Consider the following 23576-nt stretch of genomic DNA (forward strand, 5'->3'; position numbering starts at 1 on the left):
GATGAAATGAGCAATTCTACAAGCAGATTCCGGGAACATCTTCTTCTTCAACACTGAATGGAATTAATTGTCACAGGTTTTGGAATCCCAAATCCTTTACAGGACTATCCTACTCTTCAGCACATATAAACCTCTGCTTTCTTTTAAGCAACTTGTCTGTCAGAAGATTTCAAAGCATTCTTAGATAAAGCACTAGTGGTTGTGATGGTGTCACAAATTTTAAATCATAGTTGACACTGCAATGCTGGCATATACACAAACAAATCAAAACATTAATTAATCGAATGTGATTATTTTACTAGTTTCAGTTAGATAATGATGATTGGTATATTACTCATATACAACACTAAAAGGCTGCTATCAGTACATAATGAAATGGATACTTGTGTGTCAGCACATCAATGAAGTTATTTCTTTCTCTGTACATAATGCTCCTATCCAAAGGAACTGACTTAAGATTACTTTGACAAAAATTGGTTGGAATAGGAGCAGGGAGAGGCAGGAGAAGCATCAACACAACATATGGTGGTTGTAGAGTCCATTCAATACATGAATTATGTCAAACAGGTAGGTTTATGAGGATTTGTTGTAACTTGACAGGGATCTTATCTAATAACTGCCCCTGGTGTGTCCAGAGCCACCACCAGGATATGATCTACCTTTTTAAATGAAGTAGGATGATGATGTTTCATTACTGCAAACAAAACTAGTTCCATAGGATAATGGAGCCAATGTTTGTCTTAGAGAAAATAAAAATATGACGTTCATTAATTTGACAGTGAAATCAGCACGTACGAAACTTATTCGTCTCTGTGAAGATAGAGTTGTCGATGTTTTATGATACAACAGTGGCAGTAGAAACAAGGTAAAGAGAAGAAATGAGTGGGTTAGGTATGAGGGTTGTAATGTCAAAGCATCCCTTTGATTCTCTTCTTGCACGTCACAATCCAGCATTTTGTTTGCAGGTGATTGATTCGAACTCTCTCCATCCTCTCTGCCCCACGCCAATATAATACTCACATCCCTTTCTTTCTCTCTTTTATTTCTCATTTGTTCTTTCTTTCCCGTGTTCTATATACAAACCTCAGAGGCCTCTTGCCTGATGTACATGCCCACCATCTCCGTTTCCTTGAGATGGAGGAATCAATTAACCCGTCTGCGAATAGCGCTTTCCGTCCCAAGGATGGTTCAGCTTCCTCTGAAGAGAGCGGTTGGACCATGTACTTCGAGGACTTCATGGCTTCGGAGGAGAGGAAAGCAGCTGGTGGCTTCTCCTTCGGTGTTGTCAGCGGGTCTTCTATGATCTCTGATGCTGCTTCTTGTGTTGCTTGGAAGCCATCGTCAGCGAGCCTCCAGGTGTCGGAGAACTACAGGAAGCTGAGCTTAAAGAAGAAGAAGGGGCTACTGCATGATGATTCTTTGGAAGACACTGCTAGCTCACCTGTCAATAGCCCCAAGGTTACAACAACAACTTCTTTCCGTCTTATACTGTATTCCCTGTCTTGCAGGGATTCTTTGGTTTCAGTAACTTTGAGTCATTCCTGTGAAATGAATTGCTTAGAACAGGTTGCTGATTTGAGTTACTTGATTGGTGACCCAAACAAGAATGATGATTGCAGGGACACAGCTCAGGTACTAGAAAACAATTGCTTTGGTCTGTTGAATTTAATTGAAGTATTTTGTCCCAGCTAAAACCTGGTTCTTTTGCCTCTGCATGTTGCAGGAAGATGATGTCGGCAATAGGAATGGCCTAGAGCTGAACCAAACTCTAAATGGATTTGATTTTGTTGAGAAGACAGATGAGTGTAGAGAGCTGAAGAAAAGAGGGCTTTGTTTAGTTCCTTTGTCCATGCTAGTAGACTATCTAGGATAGACTTTTAATCAGTGAGCAACATGGAAATACTCCCAAGGAAAGGACTCCCTGTTCCTATCTTTGTGCAAATGTATAGATTGTATATGCGATTTACTTAAAAGTTGGGTTTGAGGCTTATATGCAATTTCTATTGTGCAGTTTTGTGATGATTAATGTTGATTTGGAATCACTATGTATATCACATAATTGCACCCTTACTACCTTGTTCTCTTCTTCTTAATCCAATTGAAATATGTAGCTTGTTTAGACTTCATATTTCAATTGATAGACAGTATCACTTTTCCCATATCAAATCTAAACCTGAGAATGAATGAGTCCGTTTGAACAAATCAAGTTGGAACAGTGTTGTTACACCAGATGAAATCTAGTCATATATAACTAAGATGACAGGTATAAGCAGTTACAAAGATTATAGCTAAAGCTGACACTCCTCAAAACCTCTGTGACCAGAAATCAATCACCACATCATCTCAGATGATGATTACTGCTGTAATATCTTCAAATCTATTTCTCTGAATTCTTAATCCAGATATTCCAGAGTTCAACTATAGAAGATGCATTGAATGTTTCTTGCCTACACAAATATAATAGTACATAATTCAGTATAAGTCTTGTTCAAAGGACCATAGAAAATGTCCATACTAATTTATCCAATTCAAGTTTGATTCCAATGATATGTGAGAATCCAGTGAAACTGACAAAGTCAGAATATAATAGAACTGAAATCTTTCCTGTCCACAACTAATCTCACTGTTTAAAAGATACGTTGCATCATAAATAAATCTTTGCATCTTGCCATCCCTGCATATATAAAAAGAACATCCCAAGGTTTTCGGATTGTAAAGACACCAGAGTTAGATGTATCGATATAATATCTTCTTTACTAGACAAATTCAATTTAGTATAATCCAAGAATAATTATTTGTTTGGTGCATGATAAGATTCGATGGTGTTATGGTCATGAAAACTAGGTCTGCAGAAATGTAGCAGATTGTAGACAGGACTCACCTCCTAAGTTTCAACTTGAACTACCAATAAACAACTCCAAAGCATTAAGAAGTAGTCTTCCCACTATCTTTTTTTGCTTTGTTTGGGTCTTCCTACTATCTTATTTGATTATAATTGCAGAATAACTATTTGCTTGTGTTTATTGGATGAGGGGCATATGCAAGGCAGTGAATTATGACCAGAAGAGAAATGAATTAAGAATAAACTTGAAACACTACAAACATTATATGATCAACTAAGTCTGCACACACAGTCAGAATAATGGCTTTTAAGATTCTGTATCTTGAAATGATGGATAAAGTATTTGCTGATGTAGGAAGGAAACAAGATAATGCATAAAAAGAAGACAGGGTGATGCCAGAGTAGCCAGTTTGAAGAAGGAAACAGAAAAGGAGACGGAAGACATGAAGGAGAGACTAGAAAGGGGGTTCATCCAATCACTCCTGCTTTGAAATGTTGTTCTGAACATGAAAGCTCTTTGTAACATATAGATAATTCTTTATCTGTGGCTTTCTTTACTCCTTAGTTTGCTTAATCATCTAAGAATGCACATCCTCTCAAGACAGATAGATTGTGTTTACAGCAAGCTTCAAAGTCTCAGGTAATCTTCAGAGCTCAGATTTTACAGACTCAACTGCCTTGTATATTGATGCTGAACCACCCTGCCAAATTAAGTTTGTCCTCATAGGTTTCTTTCTTGAAATTGATAATAGATCTTATGTCTAAAGTATAAATCATTTCTCATGTAAAATAAACTTCAATCTAAATAATTTACTGTTTAGGCAATTTTATTTCAAAAAGTCAATATTTCCCAAGATATTTTCATTTGTTTTCTACCCACTTAATGTCTGGTTAGAAATTTTGTTGGTAACTCTAAATGGGAATTGACAAACAAATATTTACTAATTTTCTAGTGGAGTTTTAAATGCCTATCCTTCCAAAGTTCGAAAATAATGTAAATTAATTGCATGTACATCCTTCCAAATACATAAATCCTCTAGATATGCTATTTCTATTAATCATCTAAACAAAACTGCAGTTAAATACTATGAATCATGGTTATCAATATCTAAAATTAGTTTAAATATATAATTTGTATACCTAACATACTTTTGTTATTCTTTTCGCTTGTTTCCTCTTTTTTATTTGAAAATAAATATATACAAATTCCATAAATTGAAAGAGAGTGAGTATACACCATTAAAAAAAAGATTGGAGCCCATAGATGAGTCATCTGTCCCGAAAGGTATTCATATTAATTAGAGTTAGATTATCATTATACTAATAGTTGATTAAAAAAGTAATTACAAGTATATATATATATATATATATATATATATATATATATATATATTACATGAATACATGCCTTAAAAGGGTAAAAAGGATGATCTCTGACTTCATAAGGACACATTAGTAATTTTATTATTTTATTATTCTAATTTTTCTTAAAATTTTTTACATGAATACATGCATTAGAAGGGCAAATAGGAATATAGGGTGATATCTGACTTCATGAATACATGAATACAGGGAGTCTTTTGTATTTTTTTGTCATTTTTAATTTTACATGAATACATGCATTAGAAGGGCAAAAAGGATGATCTCTGACTTCATAAGGACACATTAGTAATTTTATTATTTTATTTTTCTAATTTTTCTTAAAAATTTTTACATGAATACATGCATTAGAAGGGCAAATAGGAATATAGGGTGATATCTGACTTCATGAATACATGAATACATGAATACAGGAGGCTTTTGTATTTTTTTGTCATTTTTAATTTTACATGAATACATGCATTAGAAGGGCAAATAGGACGACAACTGACTTCATAAGGGCATATTTAAAATTTTATTTTAATATTATTTTTCTAATTTTTTCCCGAGTGGATGAATCCTTTTTAACACACTAGGAGAGGGTAAAGAAACGTAAAGCGAAGAGGAGGAAGACCTTGAGTAGTTCTTGAGATCTACTCTGTCCCGCTCTCGCCCTCGCTTCATTTCGGGTTACGATCTGAAACCCCTTATCGATTTGGAGAGGAATTGAGGGATCTCTTAATCGTCGGAGCCATGATCTCCGCAACCAAGCTCAAGTCTGTGGATTTCTACAGGTTTGATCCTTTGCTTCAAGATCCCTGCTTTCGTATGCAGAAATGCCGTTTCTTTTACATGGATTATTGCCCGGATCCTGTGACTCCTTTCTTGTTGTTTTTAGTAGATTTTCTTTTTAGTGCTGTCGTTTCTTGATTTCTGGTGCATCTGTTCGGGGATGGTGAACTTGATGAAAGCAAGTGGAATCTAGGATATGTCTAGTGAATTTTAATTCCGTTGTTTCTTGATTTTTTGATGCATCTGTTTGGGAAGGTGAACTGGTGGAATCTTGGATCTGTAGGGTTTATTGGTGGCAATGGGATCGAGCCAACTTTCTCTTTAATTGTCACTGCGGTTTATTTACGCATGTGTCATAAAACTGAAACAGAGGAGATCGTGTAAATCTTGCATATATTTTCTTGTTCATTCTTTGGGTTATTGTTTAATGGGTTTACAAATTTTTCCAGGGATGGACATTTGTAATGCTAAAATTCATGTCACGCGGAACGTGCTGGGTTAAGGAAAAGCAGTTGCATTTTGTTTTTGAGATGTATTTTACATCGCCAGGGGCTATGATTGGAGTTTCACCTTGGAAAGATTTGAATTTTTAGTGACTATAGGAATTCAGGAGTCCCAAGTTAAAACTGAAAGTTAATTATTCCGGTCTCTAGCTTTTTGAGGACTGTAGACGAGTCATGCTGTCTTGCTCACAGTATTAAGGTCCAGTGTATCTCTACCTCTAGATTTTCCCATGGGTAGAGGAGGATACATCAAGTAGGTTGGACTTTGACTGGATTATTTTATGTGTTCATGGGTTTGGAATAAGCACCAATGAAGAATTAGATCTGTAAATGTTAATGTTAGTAATTTTTGGTCATTAACTGTTTTGCCATGTAAATTTTCTTTAGGCAACAATTTATTCTATCACCTTATAAGAATGCTTGATGGCATACATTTTTAACTTTCAATTGAAACACAAAAAGTACTAAGATGTGGTTCTTTAAAATTTTATGATAATTTTATTGGAAAAGAATTGTAAACCTACTTTAATTTTTATTGGTACCTAACACCTCTTTTTGACTACAGGAAAATACCTCGAGATTTGACAGAGGCATCACTTTCAGGTGCAGGATTATCTATCGTAGCTGCATTCTCCATGATGTTTTTGTTTGGAATGGTTTGTCCTTTTCTTTTTTCCTTAGTTTACATGATTGTCTTTCTTTCTCTTCTTCTACTTTGAGGAAAGCACTATGCCTGCATTCTTCAATGAAGTTGTGGGATATCTAGCTAGTCTAACTTGGTCCTAGTGCTTTTTTTCATTCTTGTTATTACTATCATTTCAGCACCTTAAATGTTTGGATTAAGAAAAAAGAGAAGGTATAACCAACTGCTATTAACTATTTTAGACATTTGTTAGCTGGATTTTTAAGTTGAAAATGATATGCAACTATTATGAAGAGGATGACAATGAAAAGTCATCAAACTACCTATTATGAAGACATCTTCAAATTTTGTAATAGATAACGTGTAGATGCCCTTATGAAGTTCTGTTTGTTGATGTAACACCATAAGTAATGACTTCTCCAATGAAAGGTTTGCTTTCTTCTGTTGTAATTATCCATCATAAGGTAACGGTTTTTCCTACAGTTGGTTTTTTTAAGGATCTCAGCACATTCCTCTCTAACTTCGTTCGTCATGCTCTTTCTACATTTCGACAAACAACACAAACCATCTTCAAATTCAGTTTTTTGGTTGAAAAATTCATTGAAAACTTTACGTGCTTTGTCTTCTTAGCAAACGGTGGTTTCTTCTATCAGACTTGTTTTCTTGCCCCTAGCTGTAACAAATTTTAATTTCAGGAGTTGAACAACTATTTGACGGTGAGCACTACGACATCTGTAATTGTTGATAGGAGTTCGGATGGGGAGTTCTTGCGCATTGATTTTAACATAAGGTTGAACTTTCATTATTTTTTTTGAAATTCATCTTGTCTGTTCTTGGAACAGTTACTCTTTCCTATACATATATAAATTAGAAACATTTTTATTGCTGTCTCCATTTCTGCATTCAGAAGAGGTTTCTCACGTACCTTCATCTGTGTGTAATGGTAGATTCTGATAAGCATCTATCTTCTAAATAGGTGGCTAACAGGGATTCTGATTTTTAAGAAATTCAACGATCGGCGGTTTCTCTATAAAGCTAACAGGGATTCTGCTCGGTAGCGGGCGGTCCGCGTACCGATATATTGTCGGACCGGTACGTACCGCCCATATCGGGCGGTATTATTCAAAACTGTATACCTTGATTTAATGCATGATCTCAAACTATGGAACATGGAGATAGACATGGGCCACAAACACAATATGACACAGAGTGACAAAACGAAACTTGAATTAGGACATGGTGACATGAGTTCTATTATTAAAAATTATTTTATATTTATATCTATAATTTAATGTTCCAAGACATTTTGGAATCATACATGGTGTAAGAAATGTAAAAAAGAATTATGCACATCAAGGATTGCCATATTATGCAGTAGCTTGTTGATGCCCTTTTGGAATGCTAATATTTCATGTTAAGATTGCTCTTTTATGATCCAGGAGACCAAGTTTCAAGTTGCAAAAATAACCTCTTTATATTTAGAGGGAAAACTACATCTATATTGACCCTCCCTAGACCCCTGGTGGGAGCCTCATGTTGTGGGTAATGAGACTTTTATTAACACCTTTATGACATGATATATTCTAACGTACTGACACATGTAGATCAGCACAATAATCCTTCATTTACATTGTTAGCAAGTTAAACTCCACATCACAAGTTAAAGACCATATTCCTAGTTTCCTACAGACCTACACACGTTATCTATAATGGTATCAAAACAATTACACGCAAGATGTTTTATCCTTAATAATTTGATGATCTACCCCAAGAGATGCCAAAGAAAGCTATCCTCTAGCAACCATCCAAAATGAGACAAAAACAATGAGAAGTCCTCCAACTTGATGATCCAGCTTGGTAGCCCTGGTTTTATTATCATTGTCTTTATCATTGTACATATACTACAAACTAGATACAGGTGCACATGAATAATCTAAAGCTAAGCTATTGAGATGGATGGACTGGATCAAGGATTACTGGATACATTATGTGCAGAGAGCTTGAGCAGTTGATTAACTTACCTTTTTTACCATATCAAAGCATTATTCTGCTGAACTTGGTTTCAAAATATGCTCCTATAATCTTTTGAGTGCATATGCCCGCTGCAATTTTATGTCATTTTCTAATAGCTTGTAAATCTTTTTCCATCCATGTTGAATTAGTTGGTAATTGGTTACAGATTTGGCTTATTGTTTTCTAGATGGACTATGACAGTGTTTTCCTTGCACCAATTATCTGGATCTTTGTCTGTTTTTTGATCATGCCTTTGGTGCATCTTGCTTTATATGGTTGAATGGAGTTTGTGTATACCATGAATCATGTCTGAGCATCCTTTTTCATTTTTCTATTGTGACATATGCCCTGGTTCTTCTGACTGTTCAAGTGTTTAATTTATTTGTAGTTTCCCAGCACTGTCGTGTGAATTTGCATCAGTTGATGTGAGTGATGTACTGGGAACTGTAAGTATCTGTCTTTGGCATTTACTAGTATTACCTTTTTGTTGATGCCTACTTTTATCATGTATGTGGTAGTTCTATATAGTTAGTACATGCTTCTCTACTTCACAAACTTATCATGGGAGTATGGTACATCGTGCAACATTATCAGCATGCTTGAATAGTTGAATTATAGAATCAAATGGCAGCATAATCATCAAATGGATTCCATATATGGAATATAAGGAAATGAATATGCTAAATTGATTCTGTGTTCATGACAAATCCATCAACTCATTTTTGAACCATAGTTAGAGGTTAAATGATGGTTATGATGTTTTTACTAGTCCATAAAAGATGTTATATTATGTATTGGCCCTCAAGTGATTTCTGTCCTTAGCAGAGTGCTCTAAATGTGCCAGCATATGGCTGAGTCATAATTATACTTAGTTCAGATCTGGGTCTATACCTAACTTGACCAATCTAATAATTAACGGAATATGGTTAGTTCACATACGGAATATGGTTGAGCCAATCAGTTTAATATTGATACTTTGGTACGGGTTAGTCTTGAGTCAAATATAGGTTTAGTTAGATATGAGTTATCTGGTTAATGGATTTTGAGTTATTGAGTTGAGACTTGAGAATCTGAACCCGACTAAGATGAATGATTTATTCAACTCAATTTTGTGGTTAAACATGTTCGTGTCCTATCCTACCTGCATATGCAACTTGAAGATTTATTAGTATTCTCCCTTTCTCTTTCCTAAGAATTAAGATCTCACTGTTATTCCTCACTTCCTATCCTAAGGCAACTGGCCCTTACCTCCATCTCGCCAGGTTTCATCCCACATTCTGGCAATGACACCGAAGGATCCTGATTCATTATATATATGCATGAGGAATTAGAAGATGAGGGGTTGATTCTTATTGTAGATGGTGGGTATTGGTGATGGTTACTAAAGATGGTTGTCGGTGACAACAGTTGGTGATGGGAGGAATCTTGACATTGAGTCATCATTCCTCAGCAGTGATCACAGCAATGATGTAAATGCCTACTTGGATTGAGGTGTCTTTCCTTTGTATTAGCCATATTGGATGTAGGCCCACTATAGTTGAGTTTGATAATAGGTAATGAGCCATAATAGTTTGAGATCATGAGGTGCATATGTCATTTGTGATGATACTTGGAGCTCGGCTAAAAGAGGTGGGTCCATCTCTATTCTTGTCATGACTTTAAAGATACACCGACTAATTGGCAGCCATTGGAAGAGAAAGTTAGATGTTTATAAATCCTTTTCACCTATTTAGCCCACATATAAGTTGTATTTATGATTTTTGTACTTGCTCTTGCATTAGTAGTAATACCATGTTCACTTTAAAATTAAAATTTAATATTTAAATAGTGATCTGTTGTTTCTGTTCTGTCATTTTAATATTTATCTTGACATTTTTTAATTACAATGTGGTCTTCAATCCCTCTACTATTCTCCTATTTTAATCTGAGTTTTAACTTTAATTCACATTCAACAATTTGCAGAACAGGTTAAATATCACAAAAACAGTTCGAAAATTTTCAATAGATCCGAATCTGATTCCAACTGGATCAGAATTTCACTCTGGACCAATCCCAAAAGTTAATAAACATGGAGATGATTTTCAAGAAGAATATAGTGATGGTTCAGATTCTTTGACTGCTGAGAGTTTTGAGAAATATGCACATCAGTAAGTATTCAATTTTAAAACCATATTCTTTCGGATATCATGTGGCGCATTGATGGCTTTGTTGTCCTTTATGCAATGGCTCTTTTGTAACTATTGCTTACAGATAGAGGCGCTGCATTTGCAATTTTACCATTTGACAATTGCTTTTAGGTTCAGAGTTTGCTTCATTTCAGAGTTATGGAATATGAGCAACATTTAGTTCTCTTTCTTGGACTGCCCGGCCTCATATCTCTCTTTTTACTTGTGCAATTCATGATTTAGATGTTATGAAGTGGTTCTAGAAAAAATAGATATATAGTTATTTAAGCCAAAAGAAGAAAGTCTCTTTTCTTTGTCTGGAAACTCATTTGGTTGATTTTTGTTCTTTTTTTTCCTTCATCATATTTTTCAGTAATTTTGTAATTGAAGCGAAATGTCTGATCTCTTTTTTGTCTTATGATCGCTCCATGTGCTTCTTTCTCTAATTTTATTTTTAGTCTCTTTGCTGGTTTGCTGCAGGCATCTTCTACTTTTATTTTATTGCATCGGGAAAAATGCATTATACACCCACTTTGTCAAACACTTGATCAAACATGGATCTCCTAGTTTTTATCAAATGCTGTTCCCAACACCAACCAACCACTTCTTGTGGTCAAATTTATATTCCCAACAATCTAGTCTTAATTAATGCTATCAATAAGTTTTGTAATGCTGTCTTGTCTGGCCTTGCATCAGATATATGATGTTAAATGTCAGACTGTGCTTTTATCCTGTTCTAAGTCAGGCATAAATAATGATAATATTGAGGGCATTGCTTCATTACCTGACAAAATATTTTAGTTATAATATTAGGGATATGAATGAGGATTATGATATCAGTTTTCAGCAAGGATCGTCGTTTCGGTAACCGGACCCATTTCACTGATTTGTCAGACTGATACATATTGGTGTACTATGTGTTAGTACACTGGTATGTACTGGTGTTTTGGAAAGGAAGAAAAACGAGGGAGAAGAGGAATGTGTGGTGGAGGAATAGAGGGAGGAGGAAGAATGAATGAAGAAGAGGAAGGGATGGAGGAAGAAGAAGCAATGGAGGAGAAGGAAGAAGGAAAAAGAGGAGGATAAGAGGTGCGAGCATACTTGAGAAGAAGAAGGAATGTTGCGGCAACGGCATTGGCAGCAATGTCGCGAAATAGTGGCAGCGGCAACGACGACAACGTTGAACGCAAGAAGAACGCGAGCCCTAATTTCTATTTAATTTTTTTTAACACCAAGTTGGACAGCCCCATCACTATTTATTATTATTATTTTTTATTTTTACTAAACTTGATCGAGCTGCCTGAAATGGGAGTGGTCTGTGTATTGGCCCATGCTTGGACCCGTGTGTACCACTTGTTTTGTACCATTTCAGGTGGTACAACAATCCTTGGTTTTCAGGCACTAATTTTTGTACTATGATTATATGAATTGGAGCTTTGGAAATGAATTTTCTATTTTTATATTTCATTGCCTAGTTCTTTTTATTGTTGAATTGATTAGTCCACTCTACCATGTCCAGTGCCATATTTTCTATGAGAGAATTTGATTAAATGAAGTGCATTGGAAGAATTTTTTGATCCTAGATTCCATCATATGCAAGCATCAAAAGCTGTATGATACCTAAGAAAGAGATTTTTGCAAATAGGTCCTAGAAGTTAACTTTTAAGGTATTTCCATCTGTACAACGTTTTAGCATACATAGTTTCAACTTTAACTATCTACTGTCATCCATGGTGACTGTAAAAGTAGCTATAAATCTCTCTTATGAGTGTACAGTTTTTCAGACTGGTTAGTTTTGCATGCATCTCTTAATTTGTTTGTTGAGCATCATACTTGCTGTGATTATTCAATAAGATATTTTCTTTGATTTTCAGACATGGTATGTAAGCTTAGTCTTTTTTATTAATATATATTTATAATTAATGCACCATATGTTATGTCTAGATCTGATAGGAGCATGGGCATCTCGTGATTAATAATAGCAGCAAGCTCCTTATTCACTTATCTCAAAATCTCTTTTGCAGGTATTCAATCCTAGTTGTCAATTTTTTTGCACCCTGGTGTTATTGGAGCAATCGCTTGGTAATTCTGCTTTTGTCTAGCCTTGCATCAGATTTTGTGATGTTAAATATCAGATTTGTGTTTTTATACTATAGTAAGTTGGGGATAAATAATGATAATATTAAGGACATTGCCTCATTAAAGTGACAATTCCTCAGTTATACGATTAGGAAGATGCATGGAGATTATGAACTCCTGGACTTTGTTTGAAGCCATCTCAGAACTTATCTCCTTCTGATTAAGCTAGCTCTTTACACCAAAGTCTGGACTGGAAAATGTCATATTATTCTTGAGACTTTCTAATCCTAGGATCTCAAGCTGTTTTTGGCTGTTTTAAGGGGTAGTTTTCTTAGTTCCTTTTTCTGCAAAACAAAAGGGGTAGTTTTCTTGCCTCACTACAAGGTTGTTAGTTGATACTTGGTAGTATGCCTCTTGTAAATTCTACTACTTATGTAAGTTGCTTTTGTTTGTACCGAAGGATATATGCAACCAGATTTTGAAAGCATAAGTCATTTCAGTACCATTATGTAATAGAGGGTTCATATCTTGGACATATATATGATCTAGTCCTTAATAAATGCTACATCTGCATTTTATCAGATAACGTATTGCTGTCCTCTCCCACAAAGCTGATGCCATGTTTACTTAAGTGGTCACTCTATAAAGGAGCACAGAGAAATATTCACCTTCAAGTCATCAGTGGGATGGGTGTTAGTCTTGTAATTAATAAATACACTCTGCTATTGGGCAAAAACCAAAAAAAGGATCACAGAAAGATTCATGCTGTTCCAGGCTATATGTGCAGCACATATCATTTTAACAAGGGAGTTATTGTGAAGCTTTCCCATCTAACCCATTTCAGACCTTTCAGTACATGATGAGGTCTTGTTTCTTTTCCTTTGCGTCGATAGGTATGAATTATGAATTTTGACATAGACACAACATAGTACAGACACTCGAAACATCGTTAATGTTAAAAAATTAAGACATGGTACATGAATAACTTAGTAATCAGCAATATGTATTTTATGTATGTTCTCAATATCATATATATGAAAGTATATGTTGTATACTTGTATGGATTATGCAAATATTAAGAAAATATTTTTGGCCATTATGTTAAAAGGACAAAGTAGATATGTCTTATTAATATCTGATCGTACATGTCTTAATATTGATGATATCCTTTGGAATATCTGGCATCTCTAGGATGTCTTGAAAGACAAGGAAACTACAAAGGGTTTTGAAGTGTTCGAGCTTTAGAGCTCTATAGCTTATCTTTGTTCAAGGGCTTTCACCTTATTATTTGTCTGAAATAAATTGATTCAAATCATTAGGTGTTGCACTTGTTATCTTTCATGATTGGCCTCAAAAAGCAAACTTTTTTATATTTTGGAATGGATGATGCCACAATCTTTACTAGGTCATGCTAAAAATGCCATCGAATGTTGGATATATTACATTTGTCAGAAATGATACAGCAGTTGGACTTGTCCACAAAGATAAACACTTTTTTGTAATTGTAAACCAATTGATTTAAGCCCTTCCCCACCTAGTTTCTACTAGCACCCATGTCAACATGATGTTGTGTGCCGTTGGCACTTACTAACTTGGATGTTAGCCAACAGACCATGTTATAGAACTTTGATCCTTGAATCAAAATTTGTACTTGCCATTTCTACTATAGTTATAAACTTGGTGTTAAAATATCAGTCAGATCTCAATTATGATGACTTCTTGTAAGCTATTGGTATGGTGGAGTACCAATATTACCATTTGTAATACTGATCCGTAACATCCAGTATAACTTAAAGAACAACAATTACTGAGACCAAGCTATATGGTGTTGTACGTGTTCGTGGTCAAACTGGTAACTATCATACAGGTTTACACTGTCCTGACTGTTATTTGAAACCCTTTTTATGAGTAGATTGAACATGAAGTATGCATCTTAGAATAACTTTAGAGGCATTCATAATGTTACTATTGCATTTGCTTTCATGTTTCTGACGACAATCAACTACTACTGCAATGGAAAATAGTAAAAGTAAACCTAGTTTCTCCATTGTTCAAGAAGGTGCTGTTGTGAAAGATAGTGAGACTTTTGGTTTTCTTAGAAAAGTTTTGTAGGAGTGAGTTATACAACTTGTCACAGTAAAACACTTAAATTAACAAGGTAACATGCTCTGGCTGATTAAAGAACAAATTCTAGTTGATCAAATTGTAGTAATTTGTATTAAAAATTTGAAGTATTTATTTCAGGAAATAATAATAAGCTGGCATCTTGACATTTCATATCATATTAAATAAATAGTTAAATCCATTTGTCCACATTTATACCATTTATTACCTAGGATTTGAGTATTCCATCTCACAAGAAGTAACAAATGCTTCGTTCCATTTCATTGCATGTCATGTCCATGTTCAGGGCTCATTTTATTTAATAAAGATTCAAGCTAGTCCATATTAGTTAAGCAAGCATGAATAGTCCCTCTTTTTAAAGGATAGTTACAACCTACACATTAGCAGTATCTGATCAGCCATCCTTATGCTTCTCCTGTGGCCACATTTAAAATTTTTGAAGCCTTTGCATCAGTTGTTCGTTTCCTTGATGATGCAATATCTGTATTTCACATTTTAAACCCTTCCTGAGTAGACATTATATATGATGCCATGTTCTTTCAATGAATGGTTTGAAAGGTCTGTATTTATTTTCAGTTTTCTCTTTGTGTTTGATCATTTGTCTCAGAAACCATCATGGGAGAGGGCAGCTAAAATAATCAAAGAAAGGTGTTGCTTTTAGTTCTTTCTTGTTCCCATCTTGTTTATTTTATGCTCTATTTTTGAGATAAATATTCATTTTTCACTTTAACTTTTATACTTTCAGACATGATCCTGAAATGGATGGACGGATTTTGTTGGGAAAAGTTGATTGTACTCAAGAAGCAGAATTGTGCAGAAGGTACTTTTCATGTTAGGTTTGCCATTCCTTGAAATTATCATGTTAATTAAATTTCAGGTTACAAGTGATCTTTGGTACTATTCTACTAATTGTATGGGGTAATGAAGAATTGGAGACTATCCAATTATTTAATATTTTAGTTTAGCAAAGGTTAGAAACTTTAGTTTATGTAATTTATTCCAAAACTTTCATAACTATGATATTCTGGAAATCCAAGTAGCTTTGGTTGACAGCTCTTACAATAAATAGAAATTCCTGTATGGCTTTATTCTATTAAAGATCTTATTAGTTCATGGACTATTTAATTTAAGAAGATTATTTCTTGATCTTTAAACTAGGCATAGTGTAGCCCTAAGCTACATATTAACATTTAGCATTGTCATTGCTGCTAGATCAGAAATGACAAAGTTTGAAGGAAACTTCTGGATCACCTTGAAGATTTTCTAGGGCTGAACTGTAAGGTGGATAACTTGAATTGAAAGACAAGTTTTATGTATGACATTGTGTGTTGTTTTCCTTAAATATTCTCTTTTTGAGAACTTTATTAGATCTACTTCTATATTGGTTTTATGCAAAGTGCTTTGTAGTTTATATTATGGTTCGTCTTACTGGTCCGTACTAGTGTACCGATCGATCGTTGGTATAGTACATACCGATATACCGACACATGATTTACCAACAGATTGGTATGTGCCACCCTTACCAATCCCCTATTGGACCAGTATGTATTGTTCATACCGAGTGGCACACAGTGGTACGGTGAACCTTGTTTAGTATGATACTAGCATTGGAATCTAATTTTATTTCCTTTAAAGTTTGTTGTGCTTCAAGTAAGAACTTGGAAAATAAGAAGAAATGATTGGAAGAAGGAAGATGAATGAGAAGACAAGCAAGAGAAGACGAATCAACTATAAAATATGAGAAATCATAAGCAGAACAACTATGCATATATTTTAATTTTATTTATCTTTGCCATACCTCCTTTTCTGAGAACTTATGTAAAGAACTTCACCTTCTGATTCTTATACATGAAGTACTACTCAATCAATTAATCTTGACATCTTGTATCTTTTGCCACTGCTCTTTGAAGGTAGAATATGACACAACTTGAAAAACTTTGCAGGCATCATATTCAAGGTTACCCATCTATTCGGATTTTCAGGAAAGGAAGTGATGTTAAGTAAGTACAATGCTTAACAAACTGTGTTACATCCATAATGGCACTTGATATGTTAAATTAACCTTTCTTTTCCTTTACATACAAGTGACAGTATGTAACTAAATGGAGCTTATCATGATGTTTAAGCGACTTATCTTCAAAAGCTTGCTAATGAGTGTCTCATACAGTAGTTAAAGTTGAAGTAATTAATGTTCCAGATAGATTGCTGTTCATTCCACGTCAGTTGCATTCTCATACAGTAGCACCTGAAAATACTGGAGATTATTTTTTTTTGAAAAATAGGGGGTGGGGGTGGGGGTGGGGTTGGGATTATTTAATCTATAGTGAAAGAGTTGGGATTATTTAATCTATAGTGAAAGAGTTCCAAGTAAGTTCTATTTATCTTCGTGAAATCTTTGTTATGTTTATTTTACTGACTTGAGCTTTTCCATATTAATTGTTTTCCCTTTTCTAGTAGGAATATGCATTATATGGTTTCTTTATAATATTAAGTATTGCATGGACTAGACACAAGATGCATATCCAAGTGTGGCTGCGAGACAAAATATAGATTTAGTGACATGTCGGAAAAGAATAATTAAAAAAATGATATGATATATAGGAACATGTATGATCAGGATGATCTAGCACAGTTCGAGCCGAACTCCAATTGACCCAATTGGAATTCCAGTTGGACTATAATTCGATCTTGGTCAAACTAAACCAAGCCCAATCTCGAGCTTAAAGACCATATTCAAGTAAGCTCCAAGTCTTAAATGCATTAGGACTCTCCAAGTCTTAGAGTATTAGGATTCTCCAAGTCCTATCTGCATTAGGACTCTCCAAGTCCTAACGTAGCTAGGACTTCATCCCTATCTCAGCTATAAAAAAGGGAGGAGAGACTCATCTAGAGCATCCCCAAGTCATCTCAATCCCAATCCTAGTAGGACTAGGATTAGGGTAGCACCTAGCCAACTAGCGCACCCTCCAACAGAAAACTCTTGTGATTGCAGGGAACTGATAAGAGGTCCTAATCAGTATTGGACTTTGGACGCCCTCGATCCTATAAGTCTAAGGGGTTACAGCCCCCCTTGAAGTATCCAAGTTGTACCCCCTCTTGAGAAGCCAACTTGCCCTAGGCTGAGAGGAGAGGAGAGAGAGAGGAAGGGGTTTGCAAGATCAGCAACTCTTCTTCCTGCCTATGGCCACCTTGGTGCAGAGATCTTTTCTCAAATTTTCTCGATTTGTTGCCAGCCTTAATATCTTCCAAAGAGGCTTTTGGTAGCAACAAAAAGAAGAACAAAAGCAACCAAAGGCAACCAAGAAGTCCCATAGTCCACCCTAGCCTTCTAGCTGGTGCAGAGAGTCAAAAGAACAAGAGTTCAAAAAAGGGTTTTGCCCTCCAGCTGTAATCCCTTCTTCCTCAAGTTTCAGCAGCCAAAGTTCTTCATGGAAGCTTTGTCCAACTGCTGAAAGAAGTCCCAAGACTTGCTGTTCGCTAGCCAAACCTCAAGAGCAGGTTTTAGTAGCAAGAGAGGAGACCGAAACCAGCAACAATCCGTAATCTGTCAAGAGCATTCAGGTGTTGTCCAAAGATAACTTGCGTTCTTATGCACCTATTAGTCTCTATTTGCACTTTTATTTTGTTGCTTTAAGCGTTGTAGTTAGCACTTTAGCTTTACAAGCCAGAGAGGTTGTTTTCTTTTGGTTTTACACTTGATCTTTTAACGATAGTTCTCTCCTTCGTCAGAACTTCCATCCAAGAGGTGGTATCGGATTAACGGATCATCGAGCCCAAACCCCCATATGGATCAATGTATGAAAAGAATAGTTAAAATTTCATATGAGGAGTACAATGTTATGAGAATGTGATATTTAAAAAGTTGAGTTCATACAAGCAACAACACTTAGAAGGAGGCTTATCATGTTGTTGTATAATTTCAAGTTCTTAAAAAGATATATACTTATCATGTTGTTGTATCATTTGTTGTTGGAATATATTATTTGAGAGTTTCGTAGGTGTCTGCCTTATGGACATTTGGATACATGTTCAACAAGATTCGTGGGTGTGGATGTCAGAGTCCTTGATGGAGGCTCACTTATAATTGAAATTATAATGACACTTTGGGTTGTATAGAAGATAGTGCATCATGAAAGTGAAAAATATGTAAAAACTAGAGTACATTTTGATGTTTCAGTCAGATGCCCTTCTTTTTTTCAAAAAAGAAATATCCATTAACAACTCATATATGGACTCAAACTCAAGACCTATCAATTATGCAACAAGTGGATGCCTCAACAGTAATGCCCTTCTAGGGTAATTTCTGATCTATACTAAGATATTAGTGTTAGTAACTGATTTATTTTTGCAAGATCGCTAGGTTTCTTGCATTAATTAATGACAAGGAAAGTCATACACGGAAAGGTTCCTCCAGAAAAGGATCTTAATTAAGCTGTCTTGTCATCTGGAAAAATCAATGTTTATTTTTTTATGTTGGAATATTTTCTTCATTGTTAACATTTCGTTTATTCTTTTTATATCATCAGGTAAGACCATTTAAGTGTGCAAGAATCTTCCTAATGTGGTTATGAGTTATGACCTCTATAATAACATTACTGTCAGTTTTTCTATAGCTTTATTGTCTTGATTTGATTTAGCAGGGCTGCTCTGCTGCTTTGCAATCACAGTTTTGATGAAGGATTTTAGGAAGCAACCAATGATTTCACATGGATACTCTACTGATTTTTCCCATTGTGATTTGTGAAGACCTCATATTTAGAGCATTTTTATTTTCAACATTAATGAGACTATAAAAAAATAATGTTTTCAACATTTTTATTTGCAAGCTCGAAGACTCTTTACTGAAATAGCTCTATAATACATTAAATTAAGAAACTTTTCTTTTGGCAAAATTGCTTAAACTTAACTATGCGCAACTATCTTGCAGTAATTCGCTCGATCAATCCCCAAGCACATCTTGAGATCTGCTAGTAGATGAAAAAAGGGTTTTAAATAATCAATTGTAGCTTTAAGATCTTTCAGTGGGGAGTTAGGTAGGAATTTTCCAAGATGGCTTAAATGTCGATTGACTTATTCAAATGATGGCTTCTGGTAATAAAATGTGACTTGAGTTGTAGATCGTGACAATGATTTGCAACATATAAGGCAATGAAGAGGGATCTGAGAACACCATTTTGGATGGCTTGAGGATAGTATGTACACAGAGTTCAATTTAAGAAACTTGATCAACCAGACTGATGGGGAACATCTACATATGTATCAGATTCCTTCATTGTGACACCCCAAATAATCCCACATCGGAAGTGGGAGAATGATTATGATGATAACATATAAGGCTAGCGAACCTATTATTGATAATTTGGGCTTAAGCATTGTTTTGGTCAACATTTTTACGCTGATCAAGTTATTGTGTTAGTTTCCCATCGGATGGGTCATGACAATTGGTATTGGAGATAACACAGTATTATGGTGAGAAGGCCTAACTATGAACGAAATACCTACAAATTAGTCTAGGGGCTAGGTATTATTCTGAGCTTTGCATTGAGCTTTGTACCTGGTTGGGAATGTCAAAGCATTTTAAATGGAGATCATGACACACAAAGTAGTTTCAGATTAGAAGTGGGTGGATGATTTAATCGATAATACATAGGACTAGATGGATCGACTGTCATTACCTTGACCGGTGGTTATCTTCCTTATCAAACTATTGGGTCAAATTTTCCATTGGGTTGGATAGCGACATCTATGGTAACAACTCAATTTATATATCTGTATCATTGCCGTCTTCCTCAACACTGCTCTTCTCTTATTTAGACTCTGTTAGCAAAAAAATCTTCATCTGCTAATGTTGATTAATTTTCATAATCTAATTTTTCTTTCATGAGGATTTCATGTTCTTGATCTCTGCAAAGACTTTTGTCATCTTGACCATACTTCCATCCAATATTTTCTTCAGTCCTTTTACTGACTTTTTAAGAATGCTTAATGTGAAATGTTCTTGGAAGTCTTTAATCAATGGTAGCATCTGTAACCATCTTACAGATTTAGCTTTACTAGAAACTGGAATAGTGCTGCTGTGGTGAAATTCTGGTGGAGGATGGATTTGGTGAAAGAAATAAGAGAAACGGGGCAAGAAAGATACATGAATTTTGTTTTCTTCACGTTGTCATTGTTCATTGATTTTTTTAAGGCACACATCTTTCTCACTGGATTGGGAATCTTGAAATTCTCTTATGTTGCTTCAAAAATGTGTAAGTGCTTGTGTTATTTTGTTATTAACAATGGTGAAAAAATACAATATTTTGTTTTACTCTGTTGCTGCTGTCAACCTACATGATCATTTTTATGTATACGAATAATTACACATTCTATGAACTCAGTTTATATGAATTCATGTTATCTCATAAATTACACAGTGCGACAAATAAAGATTGCATAACTGTCAGTGTAATAAATTGATGTTATCACAGCTAACCATTAAGCACTGCAAGCCTATGTTCTTGATATATATACTGCAGTTATAACAAGCTAAAAGTTAATTTTTGTTGATGAAACTTCTGATCGCTCTTTAAAATCCACAAAAATTCTATGGGAAATTTAGAATCACTTCTTTTTTTATATGATTCAATTTAAATACTTGCTATTAAATTGTCAAATAATGCAGGGACAACCATGGACACCATGAACATGAATCTTATTATGGAGAGCGTGACACTGAAAGTTTAGTAGCGGTATGCTTATTGCTTTTGTTGAATTAATCAATTGTTGATGATATTAGTTCAAATTGATTTCTTATGTGTTTACAAAATTAAGGATTGTTCTTTGAACTAATTCTAGATGAACTGATTGTGGGAGTTGGCAATTTCAGGCAATGGAAACTCTGGTTGCTCCTGTTCCAAGAGAGTCTCATAAGCTGGCATTGGAAGATAAATCTAATAAATCTGTTGATACAGCAAAGCGTCCCGCACCATTGACCAGTGGATGTAGAATAGAAGGTTTTGTACGTGTTAAGAAGGTAAACAACCTTCTTTCTTTACTCATATGGGACAGTGTACAGTTGAAATATTATTCTTCACATCTTTGCTTTAAAAATGGATAATTTTTAAGCAGTGTTAGTCCCAATTTTATTTTCAGCTAATCTGGGTTACTTCCGAAGGATTTCTGCGTGTGTTTCATACGTAGAAGAAAATCATGATCATGATGAAATTGAGCTTTTTGGCCATTTTTTATTTGTGTATATATGTTATCTTTTTGCGGTGCAAATATATAAAAGAACTTGGTTTTTGAATATATTTTAATATTTTAGTTTTCATGTTTGGTGTGTTTTCTTTTATCTGATAAAAATAAGGTTGTGACATTCTTTGACTTTGCTAATTATTCAGGTTCCTGGTAATCTTGTTATCTCAGCTCACTCTGGAGCACACTCATTCGATCCATCTCAGATAAATGTCTCGCATGTTGTTTCACAATTTTCATTTGGTAAAAAGCTCTCGTTGAGGATGCTGTCTGAATTGAAGAGACTGACGCCATATCTTGGTGGAAGTCATGATCGATTGATGGGCCACTCATATATTACTAATCGTGATCATGTTAACGCAAATGTTACTGTAAGTTTCAATACCTCTTCTGTTGCGTATATACTCTCCAATCTCCATCATCCTCATTTCTAGACAGCTTATTTGGCATTTAGTGGATGCAAATCCAAATTGTGATGTATTAATTGAGAAGTGATATTATCTGTAAATGCATCTTTTCACTAATGTTACCCATAATAGTTAAACATTGTTGACCCCTAATGGAAGCCGCTTAGTGTACTTTAGTAATTAAGAAATTCAATGGAGAAAGGAGACAGGCTATAAATGTGCCATTTTAAGTCATCTTGAATCCTCCTTACAAAGAACTAACCGTTCTGTTTAACATATGACATATTATAATAGTTGGACCCTTGGGGCTTGTCCAAAATGGAAATGAAAAGAAGAGATGATGATGATGATGATGTTAATAATAATAATAAGAAGAAAGTGTGCTGGTAGCTTTTGATGCAACTTTCACTTGTTAAAATTAAAGCAAATAGATCTTTATAGTTTACCTAGGGATGCTGGATAGCTTTTTGACTACTAGAGAAAATCTATTAATGCCTTTCATATAAATTTGCAGATTGAGCATTATCTTCAAGTGGTAAAGTCTGAGGTAGTGTCAAGAAGGTCTTCTCAGGAACTCAAATTACTTGAGGAGTACGAGTACACGGCCCACAGTAGTTTGGTGGACAGTCTACACATTCCTGTTGCTAAATTTCATTATGAACCATCTCCTATGCAGGTTGGCATCTGTTACTTGAATCAATTTGAGCAAAACTTAGATTTGGCTGCTTGACATACCGATATAAATTCCAGGTCTTGGTAACTGAAGTTCCAAAACCCTTATCCCACTTTGTCACCAATATTTGTGCCATCATTGGAGGCGTTTTCACGGTATGCTTCCCAGTCTGCTTCGCTGATGCTTTTGCCTTCTATTGATGAGAACAAGACTTCTGTGAACTGTTGTGTTTCAGGTTGCTGGGATATTGGATTCCATCCTACACAACACCTTGCGACTTGTGAAGAAGGTTGAATTAGGCAAACATTTTTGATGGGGAATGGTGAAATTTTGGTGATTCAAAGTACTCAAAATTTTGCTGATATACACATTCCTTGATGAAGCAATAGTCAGCCTAGTCTTCCCTCATAATTTTGCTTGTACCGAAGAGATATCTCCCTGACTATATGGTGTAAACAAACAGACTGCTAGATGTGCATAGCTGCAATCTGTTTCAAAATGCAACTATGACACACAATGCTGGCCTCTTAACTTTGCCTTGTTGAACAGTCCATCTTTTTTGGGTGAAGAAACATCCTTCAATTGTGACTGCAGATTGGAAATGCAAGAAAGCACAGGCTAAACAGGATGAGATTCTTCTTGAGTAGGTTATTAAGATTCCTATTCCATGTGCATAATCCAATATATAAGAGATGCCATCAGACTCAAACTTTTCGACAGGGTGCAACCAAGGTCAACAA

The 23576-nt window shown here is 35.1% G+C and overlaps 2 protein-coding genes across 2 annotated transcripts; both read left to right on the forward strand.

Annotated features, from left to right (window-relative positions):
- The first annotated feature begins 1035 nt into the window (after positions 1-1035).
- Positions 1036-2059, forward strand: LOC135648373 (vascular-related unknown protein 4-like). Its single transcript, XM_065166021.1, has 3 exons — positions 1036-1458; positions 1567-1632; positions 1724-2059. The coding sequence occupies exons 1-3, from the start codon at positions 1135-1137 to the stop codon at positions 1871-1873; spliced, it is 540 nt and encodes a 179-aa protein (XP_065022093.1). The 5' UTR covers positions 1036-1134; the 3' UTR covers positions 1874-2059.
- Positions 2060-4805: 2746 nt separating this feature from the next.
- On the forward strand, positions 4806-23479 carry LOC135648997 (protein disulfide isomerase-like 5-4). Its single transcript, XM_065167070.1, has 15 exons — positions 4806-4995; positions 6062-6152; positions 6835-6929; positions 8541-8598; positions 10115-10299; positions 12342-12399; positions 15128-15168; positions 15266-15340; positions 16464-16520; positions 21185-21251; positions 21389-21535; positions 21903-22127; positions 22678-22839; positions 22914-22991; positions 23072-23479. Exons 1-15 carry the CDS (start codon positions 4955-4957, stop codon positions 23147-23149), a joined length of 1458 nt encoding a protein of 485 aa, XP_065023142.1. The 5' UTR covers positions 4806-4954; the 3' UTR covers positions 23150-23479.
- Positions 23480-23576: the final 97 nt, after the last annotated feature.

Source organism: Musa acuminata, chromosome BXJ3-9 (assembly GCF_036884655.1).
Source record: "Musa acuminata AAA Group cultivar baxijiao chromosome BXJ3-9, Cavendish_Baxijiao_AAA, whole genome shotgun sequence".
Lineage (NCBI taxonomy): Eukaryota > Viridiplantae > Streptophyta > Magnoliopsida > Zingiberales > Musaceae > Musa > Musa acuminata.

Coding starts and splice junctions, on each gene's coding strand:
- LOC135648373 (XM_065166021.1), top strand. CDS start 1,135: ATGGAGGAATCAATTAACCCGTCTGCGAATAGCGCTTTCCGTCCCAAG. Junction 1,459..1,566: donor CACCTGTCAATAGCCCCAAG/GTTACAACAACA, acceptor TGCTTAGAACAG/GTTGCTGATTTGAGTTACTT. Junction 1,633..1,723: donor ATTGCAGGGACACAGCTCAG/GTACTAGAAAAC, acceptor TGCATGTTGCAG/GAAGATGATGTCGGCAATAG.
- LOC135648997 (XM_065167070.1), top strand. CDS start 4,955: ATGATCTCCGCAACCAAGCTCAAGTCTGTGGATTTCTACAG. Junction 15,341..16,463: donor GAAGCAGAATTGTGCAGAAG/GTACTTTTCATG, acceptor AAAACTTTGCAG/GCATCATATTCAAGGTTACC. Junction 21,536..21,902: donor GTTTTGTACGTGTTAAGAAG/GTAAACAACCTT, acceptor CTAATTATTCAG/GTTCCTGGTAATCTTGTTAT.